The following is a 13604-nucleotide window of genomic DNA, read 5'->3' on the forward strand; positions in this document are numbered from 1 at the left end:
ATGAGGGTTAAGGTGTTGGATGAAGAACTTGGAAATCCTAGTTCAAATCTCCAGTTATACCATGGAACCTTGCTGGGTGATCTTGCACAAAATGTCAGCCTAACCTATCTAACATGGTTGTTTTGACTAGAGGAGAATGATGTAAGCAGCTTTGGGTCCCCACTGGGGTAGAAGGCGGGATATAAATGAAATAAATATATAAGTAAACTTGCACATGGAGCTCTCTTCCCTACTCCACCGTTCTCAGGTTCCTCTCCCAAATGTTCAAAAATATCCTAAACTAGGCAATCCTAGATGTGGCCACAGATCTAATTTCTGACTGACTTTCAGAGCTTAGAAGCAATTCCTGTGTGTTAACTATCACATCTTTAAACCACTCCGCGGTATAAATAAAGGAGTAAGGGCTAACGGGGCGGAGATAGGGCAGGCCCTGTCCGTGATAAAATCTTGGAGGTGTGAATCAGGAGCCGCGAATTGGCTCCTGATTCACCTCTCTGAGTGGCACTCAAGGGCCAAGTGGCCAATCGCGCTATTTGGCCCGTCCTCCAAGGACCACTCCACTGAGTCAGCCATCCAACGACGCGGCCATCCTCGACTCTGTGCTACCCTGACCGTAAGTCCTCGCCAGCACCAACGGAGCACGGCCGCTGCGTCGAAGATGCGCCGGGCCTGCTCCTTTGCTGCTGCCTACCTCGGGACCTTGCCTGGGGAGCCAGGTGCCGCCCAGGGACCTCCATGCCGCTACAGGACCATGCCCCGGGAAAGAAGCAGGGCCGCTGCATCGCCGCAGCCCTGCTTTTTCCCCTCCGGCCAGGAAGCTACGCCACCTACACCCCGCCCACGGCCGCCCCTTCTCCCCGCTGCCGAAGGAAGCAATATTTTTCTGTGCTTCTTCTCGCCCCTGGCCGTCAATCAAACAGAACAGCCAATGAACTCCTGTGTTCGTGCTCCCAAAAAGCCCCCTTCCCAGTTGCAATGAATATTTGTTCAATCATTGTCTCAGAAAGACCTTTTTCACTGGCGTAGGAGCTGGTGCTTAATCGTTTACACGCTCTTCAAGTAAAAAAATATATCCCCTCCCCGATGGGTGCAATTTTTGTCTGAAATTACAGGCAATGTCGAACAGGGGACTGTATTGTGCTCTGAAACTTTAAAAACAATTGCAGAAGGGATCTTTGTTTTACTGTTAAGCACTTTTGTGGAGGGACTTTAGCTGGAGAAGCCTTGCTTGTTCGTTGCTTTCGCTGGTCTAAGGGGAAAAAATGGCGATTGCGTCTCTGGAAGCTTGGGGGTGAGAGCGAGGGAGGGACATTCTTTCTACCGCTATTTTGAGAACGTACGTGTGTTTCGCTGATGTGTTACGGCTTGTGCTCAGAAGTGTAGCAGTTTTTTCAGGGGGAATCCACTTTTCAGGGGAAATCCACTGGATTTCCTCCTAAGCACTATAAAATTCCAATTGTTGCTAGAGTTCGGCGGGAGTTTTGTGGTTTGTTTATGATGTCATGCAGAACTTTGAATTATAGCGTTTACAAACGGTAAGACTGGCTACATTTAAGTCGTGCGGAATGTCTCTAACTTTTCATGTCTTTTCATGTCTTCAGAACATTATTTGACTAACATCACTGGGTCCAGTCATCAACACATTTACTTAATGTGGAAGTTTCTGGAACTTAACAGAAGTTAATAGTACCACTGAATTCAGTGGCATTTAGTTGTGCCTACATTTTGCTGTGTTGAATCCATTCTTTCCCCTCCTCTAAAATAGATTTTGATATCTCACATTTGTCAGGGCCTCTACTTAGTAGCCATTTTTGCCATCTTCTATGTTTTTCTTGATAGGGGACATGCTTGACCTTCTCAAATGGAGAGCCCATCCAGAAAAAATAGCAGGTTGCCTCTCAAAACTGAAAGAAATAGATGGCTCAGAAATAGTAAAGGTAATGTTTACTGTTCACTGTTTCTCCCATTTTTGGGGGGGGGGTAATTTCTGTACCATATTCATGTAAATATTTCTTGCATTCTTTTCCCATTATCTAGTTTCTTCAAGATACCCTAGACACTTTATTTGGGATTTTGGATGAAAATTCTCAAAAGTATGGATCTCAAGTATTTGATTGTTTGGTAAGGTATACGTCATAATTCTTATTTCAGGTTTGCTGCCCATCTTAAAGAGGAAGTATTAATAAACATTGATTGTGTTTTTCTTAGGTTCATATAATAAATTTGCTGCAGGACAGCAAGTTTCATCATTTTAAGCCAGTTATGGACACCTACATTGAGAGTCATTTTGCTGGAGCTCTTGCATATAGGTAGATGTATACTGCTAAATGTTTTTAATTTCAACAGTGATTGGCCATTTTATTGTAAACGTAGATTAAATGTATTGATTATCAAAATGAGGGAAATCGAGCCTTTAAGAAATTGCATTTAATTATTGCATATATTGCTTGTTATTTGCATGGTCTTCTGCTATCATCCTTTTACCACAGCAATCCATGATTCATAAAACCAAAGGCAACAATACAATCCTATGCAGACTTACTCAAGTCTAAGCCCACTGACCTTAGTGGATTTAAAAGGGAATAGTTTTGTGTTAGATAGGACTGCTGAATAAGCTCTCGCACTGAAGTCTCTTTGACATTGCCTTTTTATTACCTGCATACACTGCCAGTGGTCACAATCCTAAAAATCCTTTGATTGATGCATTGATGCTTTGGCTCACACAGCATGGATTTAAAAAAATGTACTGCTAGCAGCAGCTATGTTTTGTACAACTGCTATGTCAACAACTGTTGTAGGAATTCTCGTAAGAGGTGGAGATTCCTGTTAAAGGGGGGAAAGTAGGCAAATCCTCATGTGCAAACTAACCAATATTTTACTCCATTTCCTTCATTACAATAATCCTGAAATAAGGCAAATGTTCAAAACTTACTGTATATATTAAGTGATCAGCCCAACACTGATCCACAGCAATCTGTTTTAATTATTCTTCCTTTCCCCATAATTTCAGTTTTCTTTTTTGGAATTGGGTATTTGTGGTGATGGTGGTGGTGGTGGGAATCTGCAAGTAATCTTAGGCCTGTAACTGTGCTTGGTAGTTTGGTGTTGTGCTTAGAGAGTCCGACCAGGATTGGTGAGACCAGATTTGTCATTCTGCTATGAAAGCTCACAGGAATTGCCAGGAACTAAACTGTGTTTTTATATGCTAGAGACCTCATCAAAGTTTTCAAGTGGCATGTTGATCGAATAACAGAAATGGAGAGGCAAACACTCATCCAGGAAGTATTAAAGGTAACCAAATTCAGCACATCCATTACCATTTTTTATAAACCTTATTTGTGGACAAAGAGAGAAGGAGCAGCATGGAGGAAGCAACCTCCATCCATTAATATACTCATTTACAGTTGTCTAATCCTTTGCAGACATTACATTCCCATTCCATTCACACAGACTGGAGTACATCATCAGTTCTGTGTAAACCAGGCAACCTGTGCCCAGTTCCATTCTTCCATTCACACAAAATGAAAAGTGTGATTGTACAAGCTTCCCTTCATTCAAGTTGTAAGGCTTTAGTTCAGGCAAAACACAGTCTTCTTGTACAATAACATCTTTTTCATAAAGGTCTTGTATACATACACATTCTTCCCATGATTAGGGTCCTGATATTATAGAGAGTCTCTCTGTAGATTTATGTATGCATTGGACTGTTCCAGACCTTCAGGTAAATGTACATATGTTGGAGGTGGAGCTTTTTAAAACAGTGCTGGTCCCCTACTTTCATATGTTTAGTCTCCTTGGGTTGAGAAAAGAGAGAAGCATTAAGGATTAACAATTTGAGATATGCAGATGATACCATATCACTGGCAGAAAAGAGTGTACATTTGAATAGACTGCTGATGAAAGTTAAAGCAAAAAGTGCTGAAGTAGAACTACAGCTGAACATCAAGAAGACAAAAATAATGACTGCTGAGCAATTACATAACTTTAAGTTTATTATTGAAGAAACTGGAACTGGTAAAGGTTTTCTGTTGCTGGCTCTATCATCAAACAAAAGAGACCCTGCAACCAAGAAATCAGAAGGAAATTAAGAGTGAGAAGGGCAGCCATGAAGAAGCTAGAAAAGTGCTTTAAGTGTAAGAATGTGCTGATGATGACCAAGATCAAGATTACATTATTCCCCATTACTATTTATAAATGTGGAAGTTGGACAATGAAGAAAGTTGACAGAAAGTTGATTCATTTGATGTTAGAGGAGAGTTTTACAAATTGATTACCACAAAGACTTTAGATCAAATCAAGCCTGAACTCTGCATAGAAACTAAAATAACCAAAGTATTGTAATTTGGTCCAATTATGGGAAGACAAGAATCACTGAAAAATACAATAATGCTAGGAAAAGTTGAAGGCAACAGGGAAAGACCAGGCACAAGATGGATTAACTCAATCAAAGAAGACTTGGCCTTGAAGCCCTGAGCAAGGCTCTTAATGATAGGATGTTTGCGAAGTCAATAATTTATAGGGTCACTATAAGTTGGAAGCATCTTGAAGGCACTTAAACACATGACAGTGTTATACTCACAAGAAAAGACTGACTGGCAAATTACAATTTTTGCTACTCATACTATCATAGAGGAAAGGATAGTCACCCTTCACGTACTACATAGGTCCAAATTCATAATCTTTAGCTCTGCTGTTGGTTTCACCTTTTTTATTTGTCCAGGTAGCAAAAACTATAAGAATGAACAGCCTTCTTGATACAATAGCTTGTGCATTCTCATGTGGCATGCACTACAGAAACAAAAGAATCAAGGTTTTCAATGAATGAATGCTAAGATACTAATACAAATATATGCTGCAATTGTCCACATTTTTCCATAGGGCTGTAATTATTATCTGTGATTTGATAGTGGATTAGAAGTAGCAGTGGAATATGGCATTTATGAACCTGATCAGTAGTTGCTTAGAAGGAGTACTGGAGGGAATTTTTTTTCTCTTGACACCAGTGCTAATATTCAGACCCTGTACCACTTCCAGTGATATAAGTCAGTAATATAGTAGGGCCCAAACCCCACCAGTGAACCCACAGCCCTTTTTACTCATTTTTTGCTAATCCTCTTCCCTGCAGGAAGAGGGAGTTTTGCTGAAAGCCTCCCATTTTCCCTGCTGTTGAGAACATTCCCGCTGAGGTTACTTACATGCTAGGAACCCTATAAAATGTAGTTCTCTTAGGTAAATAAGAATTCTGGCATCATCAGAGCAATTACATTTCCCCGGAGACATGATGTGTGGGATGCTACAACAGTGCACCTGGAAGAGAGCCTTCCTTTCTCAGTGTACAGTCAGAGCAGTGGAAAATTGTAGGAATAAGATAGTATCTCCAGGCATTACAAGTTAGGTAATTACAAACTTCAGTAACATTGCTCAAGGTGATTTAATCTTTGGTTTCTGACATTTGCAGGCACAAGAATATATATTTAAGTATATAGTTCAGTCTCGGAAGTTGTTCTCTCTTGCTACTGGAGGACAAAATGAAGAAGAATTCTGCTGTTGTATTCAGGAGCTTCTGATGTCTGTGCGATTCTTCCTTTCCCAAGAAACCAAAGGGGCTACTGCTTTATCTCAGGCCCAAGTAAGTTGCTGCCTTGAGCTATGGTTTCATGCTTCTGTATATGTGTTCCACCATGTAGAAGGACATGACCTTTAATCAGTAAATCAATGCCTCTGCAATAATTGATATTGCCTTGCAGGGGGATATAAGGACACCTTCACCAACTCCTTTTGGCATGGAAATTGGCCACAGCCTTTATTCATGAGAATGCGAATGGCATAAAATAGGGACGGATCATATCCTCTTGCAATAGTCCGACCACAGGGCATCCCTTGTCAGTAGGCCTCACCCCTCTCACGGGTTCCTCCGGCTAGCCAGCTTGGATTCCCTGAAAGCCATGGCCTGTTAATCCACTTCTGCCGGGTTCTCACCACCACCTGGAAATGCGAGCTCTTAATTAGCTCCACATCCACTCAGCCCCTCACAGGAGGCCCCTAACATGGGTTGGCCAGCACACAAGCTTAGCCAACCCATCTGCAGGCTGTGACGACCAACAAATAATTTTTATTTAATTCCAACAACCCGAAAAGAAGATGAAACTCATCTAACATGTTAACACAAAGGATAGGATGGTGGGTTGATGCTTCAGGCACCATGGGGGGAAAAGGGCAGGCCCACTCATATGGCTCCAAATAAAAGTGCCGACCCGGCCATGCCCCCAATGGTGCTGTGCACTGCACGCCTTCCCGCACACCTTGCAGGTGATGATGGGGCGAGAAGTCTCATGGCAGCAATGAGGGCCCCTCGCTGACTCTCAGGCACTCTTATGCTTAACTTTTTTTCTATTAATTGCATGAGTTCAGTCAGAACAGTGGCAAACTCCTTTGTGTTTCGAGGTTTTGTGCATATTTCTTTGTTATTACCACTGTTATTACTACTACTATTAACAGTCCTGCAAATGCCAGGGAAGAAGGAAAGAATTATTCTATATTAATCCTTTATAAGTTACAAAGCCATCCTTTGTTGGTCCTTTCCATTTTCCATTACTCTAGAACTGTAAAAAGGGGTGTATTACCAAAATTTTGCTTACACATGTCCTGTGACATGTATATTAAGCTGTGGGCAACCAGCAAAGGGAAAGGGGGTAATGTAGCATTAAAGGATCGATTGCCTGTGTTTAGAAGGTAATTAAACCATTAAGAACTCAAGGCAGACAATGTTGGTAAATTGTAAAAAGAGTAAGAATAGTCCTTATTAGAAAGAAAATAATAAAAGCATAAATATATAGAGAAGAATAGGATGGGAAAAGAGTGGACTGGATGATGGGCTTAGCCCCTGGCAGAGTGGCCAAGTGTGAGGAGACCAAGAAAGTGGCCAAGAGCCCCTAGCCAAACCAGTTCTGGCCAGACCACGTTATCAGCAAAACTATGGGGGAGGGTAAATCAGAGCTCAGAGGCACTTGAAATTCCAACCTGTAGCAAAGGGCAAGCCGATGCATGTCCTGCTTTCCAAGATGGATTCTGCCCTAGCAGTGTGTCTTGTCAGGGTGTGTCAGGGTGTTCCTGTGTCTGGCTTGCTAGATTGTTGCGGTGTACTACTGGATATGGAGCACAGTATGCCAGCATGTGAGGCAGGGGTGCTGCCATATGTAGCAGGGGAAAAAAGTCCACATACTTCCTTCTCCAAGTGCCTCTCCAATATATCTGTCCTCCTCCCTCCCCTGCTGTGCCCTCCAACCTCTGTGTGATGATGATCTGTGAAATGAAGGTTCAAGAAGCTGCCTGTAGAAGAAATGGGGTTCAACTAACACCATGACTTCAGCCAGTCAAAACTTATGGAAACTCCCCAGGCCCTTTCAGTATTTACACCTGTGGAATATGGTGTGGTAATAGCCATTTCTAGTAATAGTCTGATCTTTTTATTAGATAAAAAACTTGGGGTAATTTTGTAAAGAAAAGGAATGAAGAAGTTTGAAAAATTAAATTAAAATCAACAATAGAGTTATATCTGAAGCAGAGCAGCAGTTGTTTTTTTCCCTGTTTGGCTCTCAGGGCATTGAAGGATCATCAATCCTCAATTCTTCATGCAAGCACTTACAGTTCTCAAATCTTCAGTGGAGCCTAAGATATTTGAATGAAGTGGTTGCAAGTGGTACCTCATATGTTTTTGCTGTGTTGTAAGCTGCTTTTCAGGCATTTGTAATTAAATGCAGGTTATAAATATAATAAATAATAGAAGAAAATTAATTTCCTCTCTACAATATTTTGTTTGACGAATACCTCGTGTTGATGTTTTACCTGATTATTGTTGTGTGTGTTTTCAAATTTTATTTGTGTCCCCTTTTTTAGGCAGTCTTCCTTAGTTCTTTCCCAGCTGTGTACGCAGAGCTGCTGAAACTCTTTGACATGAGAGAAGTAGCAAACTTAGTTCGTGATACTCTAGGAAGCTTGCCAATCATCACAAATGCAGATGAATCCCTTCAAGCTGTAAAGCTCCAGTGCATTGGCAAGATAGTGGAGAGTCAGCTCTACGCCAGTCCAGGTAGGACAAAGAATATGTGAGCACAGTGTAATTACAAAGGCCTCTTGCATTCTCTAATCATATGAAATCAAATAACAGTTTTCATGGAAGTTTAACAATGAACTTTCATGCAAAGATGTTTTGTACTGGCACTTACAATAATGCTGTTTCTGATTTAGAGATGTATAACAGATCTGTTTTAGCAGGTTAAGCATGGTGAGTGAGTTAGTATTGCTAGATAGTGTTATCTTTAAAGAAAATTCTACTTTTGTAAAAACAGAATTAAGGGCCATTCCACATCCAGAAAATGTAGCGAAAGGGTTAACTCTTGAAGACACTGTCTGTGTCAAATTTCATAAATGGGCTAGGAAGGAAAATCGGAAAAGAAAAAGGCTTGATTCTGTGTTACAGGTTTGGTTCCAGCAATTTTCAGGAGATTTGTTTCTAGCCTTCAGTTGCTGCTCATTCCTCAGCCTGTGCCTCAAGGATACTCAGCTCTAAAAAACATTATCAAATGTGTGCTTGTTACAAATACATGGCAGGCATTTTTAATCTTTTTATGAATTACCTTCCCTTTTTATAAACTGCTATTTTATAGTAGTACATCTGTAATTTTGGTCTAAATCAGTGGTCCCCAACCTTTTTGAGGCTGGGGACCGGCAGGGCAACTGCCCGCCTGCGCATGTTGCACAAGCGCGGCTGAAATCGTGCATGCGCGGCACTTGCGCGAAAGTGCCACAAATGCGCAATTTCGGTCGCGCATGTGCGCATGCGCGGCCCGGCCGCACATGCGCAATGCGTGGGCGCGCCCTGATTCCCTCTCCCCTCCTCCCGCAGTAAGAAGCTTCCCGGGCTGCAAGCTTGCGGCCTGGGAAGTTTTTTACTGCGGGGGGGGCGGGAAGAGGGAGCCGCGGCCCGGCACCATAGCCTTCGCAGCCCGGCACCGGCCCGCAGCCCGCGGGTTGGGGACCACTGGTCTAAATGACCGTAAATAAATTGATACACGGCAGGCAACTTATTTCCAGTATCTAATTTGAATGAGAACTTCTGGTAGATTCTCCATTGCAGTAATTTCATTTTTAGCTAATTGTGGTTACATTAAATCAGAGCCTTTGTGAAGAAAGTGCAAATGTTCTGATTTGTAATTATGGGGAGTCATTTTACTGCAGGATTTTTCAGATTTTGTCCTAATGAGCTATGTCAAGAAATGATTATTTGAATTTCCCCATTATTACGGAAAATAACAGGAGCTCACGTATTGAATTGGAGATTCTGCTGCCTTTCAATCTATGTTTGAGAACAGGCTAAAAAGAGTGAGCAAGATCCTTAGTAAATCAGGCCTAGAACCCATCTCCCTTGCTCACCCACTTAGGAATGATTTCCAGAATGTTTGTATTTGCATATTGCTGATATTGCCCTGACCTGGATATCCCAGGCCATCCTCATCTCATCAGATCTCAGAAACTAAGCAGGGTTGGCATTAGCTAGTATTTTTGGATGGGAGACCTCTAAGAAATACCAGTGTTGTAACATGATGGCAATCAATGGCAAACCACCTCTAAATGTCTCTTGCCTTGGAAACCTTGTGGGGTTGCCAGGTCAGCTGTGACTTGACAGCACTTTCCACCATCACATTGCTGGTATGTCACTTTTCATTGAATATGTCCATACGTATGCATGTGGACTCTCCTTCCTATCTTACTGTGAAGAAGTTCCCTTATCCTTCTTCCCTGCAGAAACTTTAAAAGGCAGTCAATTATTCAAAGTATATTGATCCAGAAAATAAAGCATGATGTCCTGGGGTAAAGCCGAGACTCACTATGAACTGAAGTGCAATTATACTCCCCTGTCTCAAAGGGTGAAAATGAACACTTTGCAGTGTTACTATATTCTTTGCTATAGGATGTGTGGGGGGGGATAACATGGTAAGGGAAAAATTCGTAGGCCGAGCAAACAGCTTGTTCAAACTTCTAAGACAAAGGACGTGTTCTATGATGAATCACTTTCTTGACTAAAGCTTGATTTACCTGCTAATCAGATTTGTATAGCTCTGAGTGGGTTTTGTGTTTTCTGCCACAAAGGCAGAGGTTAGGTAGTGCTGCTGGATGTAGTGTCTAATTTTCTGTGGTACCAACCAAGTGGATTTGCACTGCTACATAGACATCTGACTCCTAATTCCTTATTAGCTAGATTGAATCATAGAATCATAGAATAATAGAGTTGGAAGGGACCTCTTGGAACATCTAGTCCAACCCCCCGCACTATGAAGGACACTCACAACCCCATCGCTCATCCACGCTAACCTGCCACCCCCTTGAACCTTCACAGAATCAGCGTCTCCGTCAGATGTCTATCCAGGCTCTGTTTAAAGATGGAGAACCCACCACCTCCCGAGGGAGCCTGTACCACTGAGAAACCACTCTAATTGTCAGGAACTTCTTCCAGAAGTTTAGATGGAATTTCTTTTGAATTAATTTCATCCTATTGGTTCTGGTCCGTCCCTCCGGGGCAAGAGAGAACAACTCTGCTCCATCCTCTAAATCAGTGGTCCCCAACCTTTTATAGTCTGGGGACCAGCAGGGCGATGGCCACGCCCGCGCAGCATGCATGCGCAGCCAGGCCGCGCATGCACACATGCGCGCTGCACGACCGAAATCACGCATGCGCAAAAGTGCCGCACATGTGCGATTTCGGCCGCGCAGCGCCCATGTACGAATGCGTGGCCGGGCCACGCATGCGCGATGCGTGGCGCAGCCCTGATTCCCTCTCCCCCCCTCCCGCAGTAAGAAGCTTCCCGGGCCGCAAGCTTTTTACTGCGGGGGGGGGCGGGGAGAGGGAACCGCGGCCCGGCGCCCTGGCCTTCGTGGCCCGGCACCGGGCTGCGGGCCGCAGGTTGGGGACCACTGCTCTACATGGCACCCTTTTAAATACTTGAAGATGGTTATCAGATCCCCTCTGAGTTATCTCCTTTCCAGCTATTCAGACCAAACTCCCCCAACCTTTCCTCATACATCTTGGTCTCCAAACCTCCCACTATCTTCGTTGCTCTCTTCTGGACACACTCCAGTTTGCCTACATCCCTCTTCAACTGTAGTGCCCAAAACTGAACACAGTACTCCAAGTGAGGCCGAATCAGAGCAGAGTAAAACAGTAACATCACCTCCCGTGATCTGGACTCAATACCCCATTTAATACAGCCCCAAATCCCATTTGCCTTTTTAGCCACTAGGTCACATTGCTGACTCATGTTCAATGTATAGTCTACTAAGACTTCTAGATCCTTCTCACAGATACTACTGTCAAGACATGTCTCCCCTATCCTATATTGGCGTATTTGGTTTTTCCTACCTAAATTCAGAACTTTGTCCCTATTGAATTTCATTTTATTCAGTTTAGCCCACTTCTCGAGCCTATTCAGATGGTTGCAAGTTATAGATTTTTGTGCCATACTGCAAAACTCTTATACTCTTATCAACTCTTTACAGGATGCTGGGAAGCTGCATGGTGAAAGTCAAACTCAGTTCAATCCTCACAAGAGGCTGTACTTGTACTGTGTGTTTATAATGCCTGAGGTCCTTAGTGTGGCAATTTTATGTCAGAGTTGAGATGAGGTTTTGCCTTCTGATCTCTTTGGAAGTCCAGACTTTATCAGAATGTGTTAGTGAAATTGGGTTTCCTCTTCTGGGCCATGCATAATTTACTTTATTTCAACCAATAATCATCTAAACAGTCAGTATATTGCATCAAGACAATATTTACAGCACAATAAAGTTTGCATATTAAAACAATTTTGTAAGTTATGACCTAAAATCAGCCAGTGGAGAACAGCATATCAATAAAATAAACAGAAGCAGATGTGGCCTAAAGCTTTCCAATCAGAGCAGTTAATCAAAACAGTAAAGGGAGAAAGACAAAATAAATATATGATTCCTATGCCTTCTTTTGTCGAGAAGGATAACACAGTGCTAGCAGAATGTATAGGATGCACTTGTAAAAAAAAAAGCAGTACCATAAGAGAGGCCTGTACAGCCTCAATTAATATATATTTAGATTCAAGTGGGTAGCCAATGTGGGTCTGAAGCAGCAGACCAAATTGTGAATCCAGTGGCACTTTTAAGACCTACAGGTTTATTCAGGACATGAAGTTTTGTGTGCATGCACACTTCCATAGACAATTTCCGCAGATATGGATTAAAGAAGCATCATTGCCTGTCCTTTTCCCCCCCAGAATCCCGGTACATTCTACTGCCTGTAGTTCTGCATCACCTCCACGTGCACCTGCAAGAGCAGAAGGATCTGATCATGTGTGCTCGCATCCTCAGCAACATATTTTGTTTCATCAAGAAAAATAGTTCAGTGAGTAGAACTGTCATTGACAATAAAAAAAGCTCTACTGTTTGAGCCAGAAGTGTGATGCTAGTACCACAAATGTACCCAGTTGATCCCTATGTGGTTGTGGTTTCTGTTGCTGTTAATTTGCACCCTTTGATAGAACTGTGTGGACAATGATTGGATGATAAGAGGTTTGCTGCTTATGTTTCGTCTGGACAAGTGTTGTTGGAAATCTCACTGGCTGCTAGTCTACAGTTTCTACAGAGGAAAAGTTTGTACAATAGTATTCCCACTTTCCTATGCTTAGTTTCATGCAGTCATATAAAAACAATGCACTCAGAAAAGTAAATATTACATTTCTTTAGAACCATTAGAAACAATATCAAATGCTAAGTTTTCATGAGGGGAATGAATAAAGTATAAACAAAACATGCATAGAGACAGAATGGTTTTTAAGATGAAGAATAGGTCTTTATACCTCCCTTTTTCTATCTTAAAGAGTATGTTTTGCATAACTGCTTTGTGCATTTGCATATTTCTTGCAAGATTAAAATTTAGAAAACACATAAGGATGGCAGATAGATAAATTCCCTACTAAGACTGAGAATATAACTTTAATGCTAGCAGAGGTTTCAGTCTCATCAAAATTTGCTTCATCATATCATTTCAGTAAGAGACTGGCATAAAGCAGAAATGACAGTGTAGTGATGGGCCCTTTATAATTTTTATTTAAATTATTTATAGTCTATCATTCTCAGTGTGACTCAAGCATATGACACAATGTAAATCAATAGAATTGACTGGATGGAATATAAGCAACGTAATAGGATTAGAACTACAGAATTCTGAAACCAAGCGGAAATCTGAGGCAAAGCTGAAAGAAAGCATAAGTATTAATATGACAATTTAAGGCATCTTTAAGAACTATATTATTATAGTATTACTGTATTACCTGTGTAAGAAAGACCTCCTGAATACCTTGCAGAATACCAGCAGTGTGGGAGTCTTCCTAACCTCATCAAGCAGGTGATTCCCTAAATTGTGGGCCAAAACAGAGAATGCACCTGTATAGGCAGTTATTGAGCTTGTCCGTTTGCACCGTAGTACCTGAATTCAAATTGTTTTTACGAAGGTCATAAAAAATGCCATACTGGATTGGTCTAATGCTCTATCAAGTCCAGTATCATATTTTCCACGGTGGCAA

General features: G+C 42.0%; 1 protein-coding gene across 5 annotated transcripts in view; it reads left to right on the top strand.

Moving 5' to 3' along the window:
• Positions 1-13604, top strand: part of DOCK4 (dedicator of cytokinesis 4) — a 320430-nt gene that overhangs the window by 189033 nt on the left and 117793 nt on the right. For all 5 annotated transcript variants that reach the window (XM_077338508.1, XM_077338509.1, XM_077338510.1 and 2 more), the window contains exons 18-24: positions 1840-1937; positions 2038-2121; positions 2209-2309; positions 3210-3291; positions 5459-5629; positions 7897-8089; positions 12297-12424. In XM_077338508.1, coding sequence (XP_077194623.1) covers positions 1840-1937; positions 2038-2121; positions 2209-2309; positions 3210-3291; positions 5459-5629; positions 7897-8089; positions 12297-12424 — 857 coding nt within the window. The remainder of the gene's footprint in view (positions 1-1839; positions 1938-2037; positions 2122-2208; positions 2310-3209; positions 3292-5458; positions 5630-7896; positions 8090-12296; positions 12425-13604) is intronic.

The sequence above is a fragment of the Paroedura picta genome, chromosome 5 (assembly GCF_049243985.1).
Source record: "Paroedura picta isolate Pp20150507F chromosome 5, Ppicta_v3.0, whole genome shotgun sequence".
NCBI lineage: Eukaryota > Metazoa > Chordata > Lepidosauria > Squamata > Gekkonidae > Paroedura > Paroedura picta.